The sequence below is a fragment of the Anopheles funestus genome, chromosome 3RL (assembly GCF_943734845.2).
Source record: "Anopheles funestus chromosome 3RL, idAnoFuneDA-416_04, whole genome shotgun sequence".
Taxonomy (NCBI): Eukaryota; Metazoa; Arthropoda; class Insecta; order Diptera; family Culicidae; genus Anopheles; species Anopheles funestus.
In genome coordinates this window covers 33,472,960-33,488,731 of record NC_064599.1, presented here as the reverse complement: position 1 = coordinate 33,488,731, position 15,772 = coordinate 33,472,960, and the positions used below count along the sequence as shown (strand labels likewise).

The window sequence follows — 15,772 nt, the reverse complement described above, 5'->3', positions numbered from 1 at the left end:
GTCGTCCGTGTGGATGCGGTTGTAGGATAAGTGATGATTTCTTGATCGTCGATTGTTTGAAGGATATCAAACTGATTTTGTTCGGCTTGTCTTCCCGTTTTCGGTGGGTTTCCAACATCTTCCAACGAATTTTGAAATGCGCTTAGAGATACTGAAGCACGCCTCTTAGTGATAATATGCTTCCTACGACCCATCTCTGGGCTAGGTGATGCACTGCCTGAGTGCGCTATTCTTATGTGTATGCGTGTGATAGTACTTTACTCTCGAAAAACACGTCCGTTCGCTATCGAGTCTGGATCAGTACTGCATTATTTGAGTGAAAAGCAACTTATATTAACAAATTTGCATGAAAATACATCAATTTAAAAATTTTGCTAAATTTCAAATTTGTTAAGTTTTTTTGCCTTAAGAATCTTTTTTTAATTTATAAAACATTTTTTTAATTTTTTATTTTTTTTTTATTTAAAGCATTAATTGAGTGAAAAGAAACTTAGTTCCACAAATTCACGTTAAAATATATCAATTTATAAAATTTTATTAAATTTCCCCAAAAAAAATGCTAAGGCTACAGCCTTAGGAATTTTTCGATTTTTTTTTTTTTATTCTTTTTTCATTTTAAAGCATTATTTGAGTGAAAATAAACTTATTTCAACAAATTCGCTTTAAAATATATCCATTTCTAATTTTTGCTAAATATCCCAAAAAAAAATGAATTTGTATTTGTTTACCTTGATATTGACAGCAAAGTCGAGCTATCCTGGCCGCCATTACAGAAAACTGTCATGGCGTTAAGTCGACATATAGGGACTTTTCGTAATTTTTTTATATGAAGATTCGCAAAAAATTTCTGAATCGCGTTTGCAAACGCGACAATTGCTAAGCGTTTAGTGACGGGAAAACATTCATACGATTGTTGTTGTGTTCGTGTGATCCTTTTTTCGTTACACTATTAGTTTTTAAAACTTTCAGTTCCAATTTGATGAAAACTAGGCTATTTGTTATTTATTATTGTTAATAATAATTTGTAGTTCCTATTTGGAAGAAAAACTTTGTTTAAAATTTCGTTAAAAATATTATTTTTTACATCAACTCTTCAATTTCATTTGACATTCCATATCAATGGTACGCGATTCCATAACAACTTTGGATTCGTTAAAGTATTCGGTGTTTCCATATGAATGGTCGCGTATTTCATATTAGCTGGTGGGATTCCCTAAAGTGAGCTCTCCGAATCCGATCATTTGCATTTCCCAGTAATAGCAACGAGAAAATCAGCAAAGAATACGTGAGAATTATTAATCTCTCGACCGTCATACAAAACAAAAGTGTTCGGAAATATTTTTCTATGCAAAAAGCTAAAAGTTTGGTAATTCAACCGAAAGACGTCTTGAAGTAATTAGCCATGTTGCATACAAAATTGGACAATTTCGGGTATAAATGGATGTTCAAGAAAGTTACCTGGTAAATTATTTTTCTATTTTTGACATAATTTTTATAAGTTTCTTTTCGATTTGAACCCGCATTCGTACATATCTAAAAAAAAAAGCTAATTATAGTTCATTTATTTAAACATTATCTTTTATTATATGTTCTTAACGATTAACTCCTTTTAACCGTTTAACCGTACAGTGGTTTAGCAATCGATTCTTAAAAAGAAAATAAAACACACGCTTCAAACAACTGGCAGACTTTAAGCTCATGTAGCAACTAACAACTGCTTGTTTAAATTCTTTGTGAACAAGTAATAAACTTGTAGCCAGTGTATGACCCCCCGGCAGTTACTACGTGGTCTGCTCAGTATCCAGTACGTTCAGCACGAAATCGGTTGTGTCGTCCGCGAGTTCAGCAACGTCGGTTAGGATCGGTGCTACATTGTGGTCTACCAAGGTGCTAGTAACAGTGCTCACGGTCAATTCATGCTGTTGCTCTGCAGGTGTTGTGGTGCGTACCGGCTGTTCAATGTCCGCCCGTTCGAAGGAATGCACCTCACCGGTAACAGACGTTGGAGGTGCGATACGCTTCGGAAGCGGAATCCCATCCGATGGAGGAAGTTCGTTGGAGATGGAAGTGTCGCTTACAATCCTTGGTGAGAAATCGGAAACCAGTTGAAAACTTTCTGGCTCCTTCCGTATGGTGAAAGGATTTGGAAGATCCTGAAGTTGGGGCACAAGCGAAGGATAGTGGACGGCGTACGGGAACGGTAAGGCCGATGCATACTTAAACTCGGCGGGTGAAGAATGGCGTGGCAGTGTTCGCACCGGTATAAGATAATGAGCTACCGGGAGTGAGGGAGAAGATCCACGTACATCACGAATCTCGAATCCAGGGAACTCGTTCGGTGTGAACGGTGCCTCACTGGCCACTTCAGGTGTTGAGACGTCCAGTGTCGATGGTGCCGGCGTTGTATCATCGTTTGCATCAAAGTATCCGAACGTAAGCAAAGATTTCAACCGACGCAGATGAGCGAAAAATCCACTACCGAGGGACGACGGTGCCGTTTCCGTCGTGGCCGAAGAATCGGACTCACCCGATGCGATCTCATTGCCGACGTACGGTTCCTTGCCGAGGCTGATGCGCTTGGCTGGCTGATAACTCATCACATAATCTTTGATGAGCTCCAACCCATCCGGGGTCGAGGCGTACTCTTTGATCGCTTTGATTGTTTCGCCGGATGTCGTGGTGCCCAACAATGCCTTGACATCTTCGAACGGTGGCAGATGCTCAAAATCGGTAACACCGAGCAATTTTGCCAAACGCTTCAATTCACGTTCCTCCGCTGGTGATAAGTTTAGTTTCAGTAAATAAGCTGACTTGGCCGCACTCTGATCGCCCGATGGTGTTGAACTTGTTGCCATCGTCTTGGGAGTGGTCGATTGTCCGCTGGAACCAATCGTTACTTCCGTTGCATCAGGTGCAAGTGGTGCAAATGGTGTTGGTTCGGGCCAACCGATAACCGTCGGTAGATGGTTGTTATCACCACCAACACCACCGTACGCCAACATCGGAAGGTATGGGCCTTGTTCACCGGCAACTGGCGATCCCGGTAGGAACATCACCGGATACGGTGGATATGGTCCCTGCTGCAATCCCGTCGAGTGGCCATACAGCATATGGAGCGGAGGTTGTGCCGGATCACCGTAGACGGGTAGTACTTCCGCCGGTTGCTTCGTGGTCTGCTCCTCGCCCGCACCGAACAAAGCGGACAGCAATCCACGCTTGTTCCGCAATAATTGCGGATGCGCAAGGATGTGTCGCTGTGGCTGATGCTTATTAGTTTCGGTTGCCAATGTGACGCCCAGCAGGAAACATCCAACACTAAGGACACACCATAGCTGGAATATATTGAAAATGTGTAACATATTAGACCCATTCATGTCGTTCACATCGAACGCAATGGTTTGCCGTCCTGCTGAGTGTGCCTGCTGTTCTTGGGGTGGCATAATTCGGCTCATAATTACACCCCCAACCGGAGGTGACAGATTTTTGTGACACGCAACAAAAAAACCTGGTGTTCTAACAAAATGGTACACCAAATTTGCTCTTTTGTTACCACGGTCAATTATTTATATGTGGAGAGATGACTGTGATGATAACGGAAATGGAAAGAATATTGCTGAAAGACACATATTTATTGTTCTTGTAATGTTGGGAGAACAAATAATCCTGTTGAGATGAAGTTAAAGTAAAAAAATCTTTTTGATCGACACTTACGATTCCTATTAGAAAATATATTCGAATAACAAATATTTGTTGGATGGTTTAAAGTAACAGAAAAATATTTAAATCAATAAGTACATTGTAGAAATAAAATCAAGAAACGATTCCAAACTAACAACATGCTTCCGTTTCTGTCACAAGAACAAGACACAAGAAGTTCACGATTTCCCGATCAAAGATCCTCAGTTTCGTAGAAATTGATTTTCCTAGCCATGCATTAATAATTTTGTAATGCTTCTGTGTGCATTTGTGCAGCTCCCAGTGCGTCTTAATGGAAGGCAAAACATGAATAACCAATCTACATCCAACATCCAATTGTTCTGTTTTGGCTTGGGTAAATGTGAATGCTTCCCATATGTCTGGTGAGTATAACGCAACACACCACCGTTTACATCAAACGAAACCCCTCACATCCATAACATTAAACTCCCATCGGTATAAACCGAGAGTTGAAAGAATGACCCCCGTCAGCAACAAGCAAATGCGCCGAACAACAGTGCCCAAAAACCATTCGGAATTTTCCACACCTTAGTGGGTGGTGAAGGGGGAAGGAAGGAGGGAGGGGTTGGAAAAGTTTCCATACGTCCTCGGTACGACGAACCTGGCTCGGAAATGTACAAAACGGAAACCTCACAGTCCCAATGGGGATTCCCATTTGCTCCCAACACGGAATAAACTCTCGCCGAAGAAACTCCACCAACACAATCGTCCATTGGTGAGTCCGCGGCCTTACGGGTGGCCAATGCTTCTACGTGCCATTGTCAGTCTGCATCTAAGGTGGCGCTAGAAAATAGGTCGCATTCCTTCACTTCTGGCTGCAGCAGCATTTCGTACACGTGCAAAGTGCACCAGCACCCGTTGTGTTTATCCCGATGCCGATGTGCGAAACGATCCGGACGGTACTCTGTCACTCGGGGTAAGTTCAAACTGGCAAAAATATTTTTCTGACCCTCCGCCCCGGATTTTCTCCTGGGTTCCCACCATTAAACCGGGTGGAAGTTGCATTCTTCGAAGGATTCCTACCAGTTCTGTGGTTGCAAAACCAAACGGCAAACGGGTTAGTCTACCAGAGAGAGAGGAAAAAAAAGGAGGGCTAAGGAGGAAGGATAAGAAAATAAAAGGAAACCGAAAGAAAACAAAAACCAAAAAAAGTAGATTACCCACGATCGTCTAAACCTCTGTCCCAATTGCCATGCTTGTGCACATGGGGGGGGGGGCAGCAAAATGCATGGGTAAAACTTTTCTGCAAAAAAAGGAAGCTTGTTTTCACTCCCGTGCGCCCACATTCGTTCGGTTTCCAACTCATCACAAACAAATGAATAACGAAGTTGAGGATTCTTCTTTCCAGCAAAAAAAAAACACAGAACTGAAATGCTGAGAACATCTTGGGGTTGGTGAGCATAAACCAAACAAAATAAAATAAAAAACCCCCGTCTTAAGACACCTACTCTTGGTGAAGGTGAGCACACAGGCACAGCCAGGAGGAAACATTCAGCGTAGCAGGGAGCGATTGATTAATTCATGCTCTGGAAGCCGGATAAACTTTGCTTGATGAAAACACTTGAAAGGGTGAAGAAAAGCTAGAGCATCCGTCCGTTTTTTTGGGATGAAGATATCCAGCAGACACAATGGAACAATCACCGAGGCACACAGCAGCAGCAGCATCAGCAACCACATTCCTTACACGTATAATGAACGAGAAATAAGTTCTAATAAAGAAAGTAAGAAAGCACTCACTTTTCCCATTGTGTTTTCCTTTATTGTTTCGGTGGCAATGTTCGGTCTATCCTTCTCAGAACAACTGGTAAGGGTTGAGTTTTTTTTTTTGCCTTGTTTGTTACTTCTCAACTCCACTTGAGCAAGTGCTTAACCGCAAAAAAACCAGCGAAAAACTTCACACGCACGAACAAGTCACAGATTAATTCACACTGCCAACACTGTCTGGCACGTACATTATGCATACACGACCTCGAGAAGATTAACTCAAACCAACCGGTGCTAATCAAATCGAATTGTACTCGCTATTGGGTTCGTATTTGGTCCGTTTTTGTGTAGTCAAAAGATTACAATATTATTTCGTCTTTTTGCACTGGTGAAGGACAGCCCGAAGAGTTCCCAAAAGATGGAACACATTCACCAGTTTCAGCAACCTTCTGCAACGATGGTTTTGAACAAACTAATAACAACCATCCTTCAGACACCAGTTGGTCACCGTCGCGGAAACCCCTCGGGCAGGAAGTTGTCCGTACAGGCAAACTATTGGGTTAAGTGCCCGAAAAATAAAACCATATGGAAACGGTGTCACAGTGTTGGTGTGTTAGGGACCCGCTGGTAATGGGTCGCATTACTGCATTTGTCTGCTTGTTGCATTCTGTTTGCATCCGAAAACAACACTTGCACTTGCACCTCCTTGCTGGGAAGCAAACAACACCCGGCGGCACCAATGTTGATGGGTGCAATAAATTACACTCTCTCGCACTCCCTCGCAAGCCGGTGCCAGGTAAGGCGACAAAGAAAGTTCTTTCCTTACCGATGTGTGAGGTTTGCAGTTCCTATCTCCGAAACAGACGAGAAACAGGTGGAAAGACTTACAGTAGATAGAAGAAAGGAACGAGATATCAGGTCATCTCAACTGTGAATAATGCACATATTCAAACGATAGAAGAAGCAGCACTAATGCGAGACAGAGTTCGAAAACTTCGTTCCGGAAAAGGGATTGCCTTTGCTTAATTGTTGGGAAATATTTGAATTAAATTTAAATCCCTTACCGTCTTTTTTTGTTTCCTGGTGCTCTGGCACAACTGCACCAATTGGCTTACCTATCCCTGCTGCAGCTTGTGCATTTTGTTCTTCTATCACTGTGTGTGTGTGTTTGAAACAGAAAGGTAAAACCCGTAGAATACAGCAAAAAATAAAGAGGAAAAGCAAAACGACCAAAGACCAAACGCATGAATTGGTCTTCCGCTTCTTGCTGTGTGCACATAATTTCAGGTTTCGCTGTGTAATACCTGCATCGTTATTACTTCCTGCTGCTGATAGTGAAAATTCCGGTACAAGGAATTTTCATCACACTCTTCCTTTCCCTCCTCCACCCCGCATTTTCAATCGTTCACATCAGACGATCGTCCGATCGTTACGCTTTCTTTCGCTCTATAGCTTAATTTGTCGTTTAAGCGGGAATTAAAAGTGGAATGAAATGGACACAGGCGCACGGAAGGGTGGGGGTTTTTCGGTTTTACCGTGTAAAATGCGATGCAGTGTCACTGCAATGGAATTTGCAGCAAAAAGGTACGGCATTGACTGTCGGGTCAGAAAATCGTGCAATTTGCGGTGCTCCCATTGGTGTAACCCCTTAATTACACAGCCATTTGTAGCTTTAAAAGGCATTCTCGAAATTAGACGCTTTATGGTTTCGTTCATTAACGCAAGACAGTTTTTTTGGTTTGGCTTTGAACATGGTCCCGGTCGTCGGATCGCCAGGTCATGGTGGATGCATTGCTGCAGCTTTTACGAGCTTTAACAAACAGAAAATCGGTTATACAATTTTTTTGGAATTACTTTTTTTTGTTAAAGTTTTATGCATCTGTGAGTTGCTTTTACAGCGAAATTAATTCACCATGTTGCAAACAAAACACATGTGTTGTACCGGTAATGTTCGCTTCCTCAACTGCTCTCAAATTTAAAAACAGCGTTAACAAAAGCCAAACCAATCATCGACCGACCTGATTCCACTCAATGCTCAATGCTCAAAAATAATGTTTTCAAGCTAAAGTGATCTTTATACGATTACGAAAAACCCCATTGTGTACACCCACTTACAGCATCAGGTACGGCCAAGGTAAGTCAAGGCACTGTCGAAAGTCAACAACAAAAACAAACAAAACACCCTTTATTCGCGATGGACCAGCAAAAGCTTTGACGTGTCCTTTGAACGTGCGTTCCAAAACCAAAATAAAAAAAAAAACAGGGAACCATCCGAAAGGATAAAAACCCACGTACCCGATCAGATTCTCATACCCGGGTACCGGTGCAGTTCTCCCGACGTGTTTTGCAATTTCCTTCCAACTGCGTCCATCTGGTGGCCGAAAGCTATCTCATTCACACCACCATTACCGGGTGACTGTACTGGATTCTTTCCTTCATCTCTTTTTTCTTTTTGGGTTTTACTTGTTTGGTTGCTATTTTCACCTCTTTTTCTGTCCGAAGCTTCCACCTTCCACCTCCCATAACCATTCGTCCGATGTACCAATAAGGGACGTGTGCACCAAAGGATGTTTAGCTTTTCTTGCTTTTGCTTATTTTTTCCACTTCATTTCCTTCTGATAAAATCTGCAAATAGGAAAAAAGCCAACCTAAATGCATGGCCAGCATCCGAGCGCGGCCAGATCGAATTGACCTGATAGCGTGCTTTGGTGGGGCAGTGCCAGTTGGTGGAAGAGGTTTGATTGCTGGGATCTTTAGCTTTTGCTGCAAGCAGAGGATTTTTTTTCTGCTGTTGTTGTTACCACCCCTATTTACCCCCCTCTTCCACCCGTCTTCTTCACAAAAGCAAGGGATGTTTGCTGGTAATTTTTTTCTGGTATATTCCGTTCGTTTAGTTTGTCTTTCACTTCAGTGTTCTGTAGCTCTTCGTACCAGTGCTTAAATGGTACTTGGTTGGTCCATGAAGTACTGCTCTATTCGAACAAAACGACTACCAAATGTCTGGTTAGGGAAGAGGAAGGGAGGATGGGTGAAAAAACTAAACTAAAACCCCACCAAACGGGTAGCTCAATGGCATCGTAGAGGCTTGAATTAAATTTGTACCGGAAATGCTTTCAACATGATGAGAGAGAGTACGTAGCACATTCAACTTGCAGTCCATTACTGACAAAGGAGTTTAAATAGAGCCGTGTATTTGAAGTGTTTTTTTTTCGTATCGTTTCCGTAATGAATCATGCCGGGTGAAATGATGCACATGCTCTGTATTAGCGAACAGTAATTAGGTTTTTTTTAAATAAAAGAAACCGTTTTTCTTTCGGAACAAAAAAAAAAGAACGAAGAAAATCTTTATGTTAAAGTAAAAGAAAAATACATTTTCTGTAAATGCCACTAACACAGTTTACAAATAAACAAGTGTTCGAAATAAATAACTCCATAATTATTCAACACCTGATACGACCACACGTAATGAGAATGATACCTGACTATCCAGACTGGGACGTTAATAAAGGGCCTCATGACATAAGGTCTACTAATTAGATGAAATTATTATGAAATGGCTAGTAGTAAGCTTTAAGCTTTCAAACGTCAAAACGCATACAAAAAAACTTGTTTACAGAAAAATATCGCGATTGACAGAAGACTGTTTTGACAGAAGACAGCGCTCAATCACCTAGTGATTATAGTGTTTGTTAGATCGATTAATATCAAGACTAATGTCAGTATAATATAAAGGACGATCAGATCTAGTTCGGCGTCTTGAGTTTGAATTTGATATTTTGACGTTTTGATGTTGATTTTAACTTTGACATGTGATATGGGAAAGTGAGAACATTAAGCAACAAACGCGCAATTTGTACTAATTAGCGGAATTTGCCGCATCCTGAACCGGCAGAAAGTCCCTTATGGTCACGAGTCGTGGATATTCGTGGTGGAGGACACCAACGCTCCTGCCATTTTTGAAACGTCAGTTGCTAACGACTATCATTGGCGATGTTTGGCTGGTGCAGGAAAATGGACCTTGGGGCACCTGATACAGGATTTTGAGCTCATGCCCTGCCTGGAAGGTATTTGGTAGCGAACGTTTCCTGGAAGCTCGATTGGTGTCCTGAACGTGTCGCGACCGTGGGCGTACCAATATTGATGAGTGCAATACGCACAGACCGTAGCAACGCGTGTGTATCGATGATAAACTTCAACAATGTCCCATGTAACTGTTAAAAAAAATCCCATGGCTTGTCATTTTACTCTATATGCATCGATCTGCATCCTAAACTGACTCGGACCTAGAACACTTATAGTAATTAAGTATTTTGTTTTTGCAATATCACAACGTCAAAATCATTTAATTGACAGAAATTCTGCTTTCAACACTCAAAATTGATTAAAAAATGTTTGAAAATGTAGCATAAATATTCCAATCCGATTCGCGAAATGATTCTAAAAGTGCATGTAACTACATGATTTCTTTCCGCTTAATTATCGCAAGGCGTTTTGTACTATTCTCTTAATCCGGCTTATTTTACGTGTTATTGTACAAAAACATAATTATTTTTCCCCAGAACTACACTATCGCACATTATCGTTACATCCTTCTCCCAGACTGGTTCGTCGCACGTGTACCATTGAATTATGGAATGCCAAATATGGCCCTCCACCCAGTCGAAACCTTTCTTCCGTTTCGTTGCGTCCTGAAAATGGTACCAAAAAAAACACACTTGCTATAAGCCCACCACAAAAGTGACAGAGTCTGGTAGATTGCCCGCGCACCTACCGTGTTCACCGCCACGTTCTTCGAACAGGAAATCCACCCAAAACCGTACCGAAGAACAATCGATGATAACCGAATGCAACCGTTCGGGTGTACGGTTATTTATTCACCGGTCAGCATAACTGGCAGCTCGACTAACATATTTCCAGATGCATGTTAAATTAATTAAATAATCCTTTGTTCGCCGTTCGTTACGCACACACAAACTTGGCACTGCCGAACGAGAGAGGTTCGCCCACACGCCAACGTTCCTGATACACCTGTGGTATGAGATGATATTGGTCGCGTTCTTGAAAATGAATTATTAAGCAAAACCATCCCGTACACTGCGAATATCCCACCACCCAAAAACCCCAAAACGTATGCTCGGCTGTTGGTTTGTTAATTGGTTGTATTCGCCATACCATCTACCTTATTGGGCCAGTGTACCAGTCGGACGGAATTTTCGCACCGAATCGTAACGGTTAACCGAAAATTGAGCGAATGGAATGATTGATATTTGCCAAACGTTGTCAGCGTGTTGCCAATTCCAAGCCGTTATTGAAACCACAATATTTGTGTGCGAACTTTATGACGATATTAATAATATCAGTCACTAAAACGGTTAATGTGTGTTGAATTTGGAATTCGTCTGGTTATTTTTTATTGCATTTAAATATCAATATTAAGGCTTCACGAATTTTAATAAATATGACATTATTCAACATGAGTATTTTTAAAATGATCATCGTTTAATACACGATTATTTTCTTTAAGACACCAGTTCCAATATTCAACTACGGATTACAGAAGTTAAAGAAAGCCAAAGAATAACAAACAATTGTCCTGATGTCATTCAACGGAAAACTCCTTTAACATGCTTTGTATTCTAGCGCGTAGGGTGTGTTTCTTTAGAGCTTCACTTTAATATATTCTGAACAGGAATCCTCTCGTAGAAAATGTCTATGGAGCTGTTCGAGACTCTACTGAAATATAACTCAACAAAGCATATCATGATGTTCTCAGTTATGTAAATTTTCTTCTCCAGACAATAAATCTAATAAACATGTATTGGTCGTGTTTTTTTTGTCTTCTTATTCGGTGATACAATTGATTGCCTTGCACCAACACAGCAAATTCACCAAAGCTACATACGTAAAAGTTCTGCGTCTGGGAGATCGGACAAGATGCGTTCGAGATTTAAACTGGACATATTTCCTGGGTAGAAAATAACCAATTGAACTATTGAAGCAGGTGAAGAAAACATTTCATAGAAGAATCTCTTGATGCAAGATTATACTCAAATAAAGCCTATAATTGGGTTTTGAATTCTTGTAAGCTGTTGAATAAACGTCAGTTTCGGAAAGTCACTGAGTCGTTAGACAAGAAGAAGAAAAGAAACGGATTACTCTACCGACTGAGTCGTTACACGAGAAGAAGAAAAGAAATGGATTACTCTACCGACGAAGTCAAGAGAATTATTTACGAAAAGTTATTCTAAAACGCCACATATTGTGGTATGAACTTGTCGGTTTCTCCACGGCAGTTAAAACTAATTAAATACATTAAAGAATGAACTTATTTATATGAACAAGAAGGATATATTAACACTTGAACTACCAAGCGTTTTAAGCGTTTTTCGTTCGGGCGTAATTTTTAAACAATTTCAAAGAGTTGAAGTATATTTTATTGTTTATTGGAGATCGTATTATAGATTATATATGTAGAATTCATGTTTAAATTACCTTAGGATTGATTAACCCCCCCAAAAAATAACGTGCCGAAAATGAAGCGTTCCAGTCAAAATGACTGGTCCGCTAGTTCTAATGTTAGGCATTCGGTCAGTCGCTATCCAACCTCCGCTGCGTGCAGACGTTAATCGAGGCTACGAAAGTGCTAAACACAGACAAATAAAAAAGTGATTGCAAATAATAACGAGCATACCCACGATGGGTCATAGCTCCCAAAAAAACAAAAAGCGGCCGATCCCCATGGGAACTGCTACCAGGCCGAAACGCAGAATACTGCCAAACATAGCACAACAGTGTGCAGCCAATCCATACGCACCTCTACTATCGCTAGAGGACAACGAGATCGAGATCACGCACACAACTCCTAAACCATCTGGCAACGTCAAGCCAGAGCACGCACCACCACCAATAACGGTCGCCAGTTCTAATGTTCTGGACATCCATAAGAAGGTCATGGCATCTGGTGTCATGCGCTATACGACAGCGACTACCTACAAAGGTATTATAGTCCGCACCACAACCACAGCTGATTTTAAGGCCGTTTGTCAAATGCTGAAATCGACAAACACGGAGTTCCACTCATACCAACTACACGAGGACAAAACGACCAAAATCGTCTTAAACGGCCTAATCGACATGCCAACTGAAGAGCTTAAAGAACTTCTACAACAGGAAAAAATCAACCCGGTAGCTATAAAAAAACTACCCATCAGGCAGCAGCGCTTTGACCAGCAGGCATTGTACCTGTTGCACTTCACCAAAGGCTCAGTAGACATGAGTATATTAAAAACAATCAAAGCTCTAAACCACCAAATGGTCACTTGGCGCTACTTCTCCGGGCAACCTGGTCCTATGCAATGCAAAAATTGCCAAATATTCGGACATGGTGCTGAAAACTGTTATAGAGCGCCGTTGTGCATTAAATGTTCCTTGGGACACAAATCTTCCACGTGTCCATTATCTGCAGAAGCTGGCGAAGACAAGATCCCGACGCACAAACTAAAATGTGCAAACTGCGATGGAAACCATACGGCCAATTATAGCGGCTGTCCTAAACGGCTAACAAAAACAAAACCCAAAACTCAAAACGGAACAATGTTCGCAACTACGCAAAGGCAGGTAAATTTATCTAGCAGTGATTTCCCTCCACTTCCCTCCCGTAGTCAAAACCCATTCCCTACTACGCACACTAATCCATCCCGAGTAAATGGTCAGTCACCTCTCTCATATGCCGACGCAACTAACAGCACTGACCTTTTCAATTCAGAAGAACTAGTGCAAATCATCTCCGACACATTTCATAGTCTGCGTGGATGTAAAAGCAAAGAGGACCAAATCAAGGTAATCTTTACAATCGTTCAAAGATATTGCTATCGATAAATGGAGCAGTTTACAAACATTAAAGTCGCCTACTGGAATGCAAATAGCATAACCAACAAAAAAATAGATTTCACAAGATTTCTTAACCACCATGGTATTGACGTAGTCGCAGTGACGGAAACTTTTCTTAAACCTGACTTAGCCTTCAATGTTGCTAATTATTACACTTACCGTCTCGATAGAACATCTGGCCCTAAGGGTGGGATTTTAATTCTAATTAAAAAAACCCTTAAACATTCGTTATTGCCATCTTTCAATCTTAAAATCATTGAAGCCATAGGCATTAATATACACACTAGTCGATCTCAAATCTCATTTGTTGCAGCATATCACCCCGGCGGTAATGGCAATATGAACAAATTCAAACACGATATTAAGCAATTAACCAGCCTTAGGAACAAGTTTTTCATTTGTGGGGACTTTAATGCCCGTCACAATTTGTGGAACTGTGCCTCTAACAATCAAGCAGGAAAAACCTTATTTGACGAACTGCAAATAGGACAATTTTCCATCAACCATCCCAACTCCCCTACCTACATTCCTTCTAATCCTAAAAACAATCCCTCCACGTTAGACTTAGTTTTAACAAACCACCAAGATCTCTCGGAACCAATAACGATGCATGATCTAACTTCAGACCATCTGCCAGTGCTATTCGAATTTAAAGATGTCCAATTAATCAAAATTTCGAAAAAACAATTATTCGATTATAAAAATGCCAACTGGCCTCTTTTTAAATCTGAATTAAAAAGTCATATTAATCCTAATGAAACCGACCTTAGCCAAATCGAACAGCCATCACAAATAGATAATATGATCCAAAAACTATCATACCACGTTCACCAATCACACAATCGAGCCGTTCCGCTCTCCACCCCGGGAGATTTCAACATTTTCATTCCTCAATCAATTATCTCCTTGATAAAATTAAGAAATGTATATAGAAAAAAATGGCAAAGACACAGACTAAATCTCTATTACAAAGACACCTACCTATCCTTAAAACAAGATATCGAAGCCAAGCTATGCCTACTACGAAATTCGGCATGGTCTAAGAATTTAGAATCATTTAACCCACAACATAACAATAATAGCAAATTTGGAAATTCGTAAAAATAATTAAAAAACAGCCCAAAAGCATCCCAGCATTAAAAGATAACAACAAAACACTTTTAACTCCTATAGAAAAATGTGAAGCAATAAAAACGCATTTTCAAAAAGCCCACAGTACCACCTTTCACGATAAGAGCCCTTTAAATATCAAAGTAAAGGCAGCAGTACACAGATTTTTCCGTTTAAACCCAACTCCCGAAATTATACCAGCCGATTTGATCAAACCTAAGGAAATACTTCAAATTATAAAATTAACAAAGACAAAATCTTCTTCAGGACTCGATTGCATAAATTATCGAACTATAAAACAACTTCCTAAAAATGTTATTGTATATATTACCTTAATCTTTAATGGCTGCATAAAACTAGGATACTTTCCCAACAGTTGGAAACAAGCTAAGGTTGTTCCAATCCCAAAAATCGGTAAAGATTTGAATCAAGCTTGCAACTACAGACCAATTAGTCTATTAAACTGTTTCAGCAAAATTTTTGAAAAAATTATCGCAGTAAGATTAAGAACATACTCTGAAATGTGTAATATCATACCTAGCTCTCAGTTTGGTTTTCAACCCGGCCTTTCCACGACACATCAGTTACATAGGCTCAAAAGCGATATAATCTTTAATCGACGCAATAACAAGTCCACCAGCCTAGTACTATTGGACATGGAAAAAGCGTTTGATACCATTTGGCATGATGGTCTGACTTACAAATTAATCAAATATGGGTACTCAAATTATATAATCCATCTGATCAAGAGTTTCCTATCCAATAGATCTAATGCTGTTTATATCAACAATACGCAATCCAATAACTACACTCCCCCTGCGGGTGTGCCACAAGGGAGTGTACTCTCACCCATACTTTTCAATATCTTTACTGCTGACATACCTAAAATGACAAACTGTACCCAATATCAGTACGCCGACGATCTGGCCATTGGCACCTGCAGTAGATTATCGAAAACCGCAATTAAAACACTAAACAAATCTTTACTTATTTACCACAAATACTGCAACAGATGGAAATTGAAGATCAACTCTAACAAGTCAGAAGCAATTTTTTTCACCCGTTTCACTAGCCGACGTAAAATTCCTAATACCAACCTAAAATTGAATGGAGTAAATATACCATGGTGTACCAAAGTCAAGTATCTAGGTATCATTTTAGATAAATCCCTGACCTTCAAACAACATACTGAAAACCTTACTATCAAATGTGAAAAAATACTCAGAAGCCTGTATTGTTTCTGGAACAGATCATCAAAATTAAGTCTGAAAAACAAAATCCTCATGTACACCTCCCTGATAAGGCCTATAATAACCTACGCATCCCCAGTTTGGCACTCCTGCGCTAAAAC

At 40.5% G+C, this 15,772-nt stretch overlaps 1 protein-coding gene across 1 annotated transcript in view; it reads right to left on the bottom strand.

Annotated features, from left to right (window-relative positions):
- Positions 1 to 913: 913 nt before the first annotated feature.
- The window catches only part of LOC125767857 (uncharacterized), a 52,339-nt gene continuing 37,480 nt past the window's right edge, over positions 914 to 15,772 (bottom strand). The window contains exon 3 of the mRNA XM_049434786.1: positions 914 to 3,332. Within this exon, the coding sequence (XP_049290743.1) occupies positions 1,782 to 3,110 (1,329 nt within the window). The 5' untranslated portion in view covers positions 3,111 to 3,332 and the 3' untranslated portion in view covers positions 914 to 1,781. The remainder of the gene's footprint in view (positions 3,333 to 15,772) is intronic.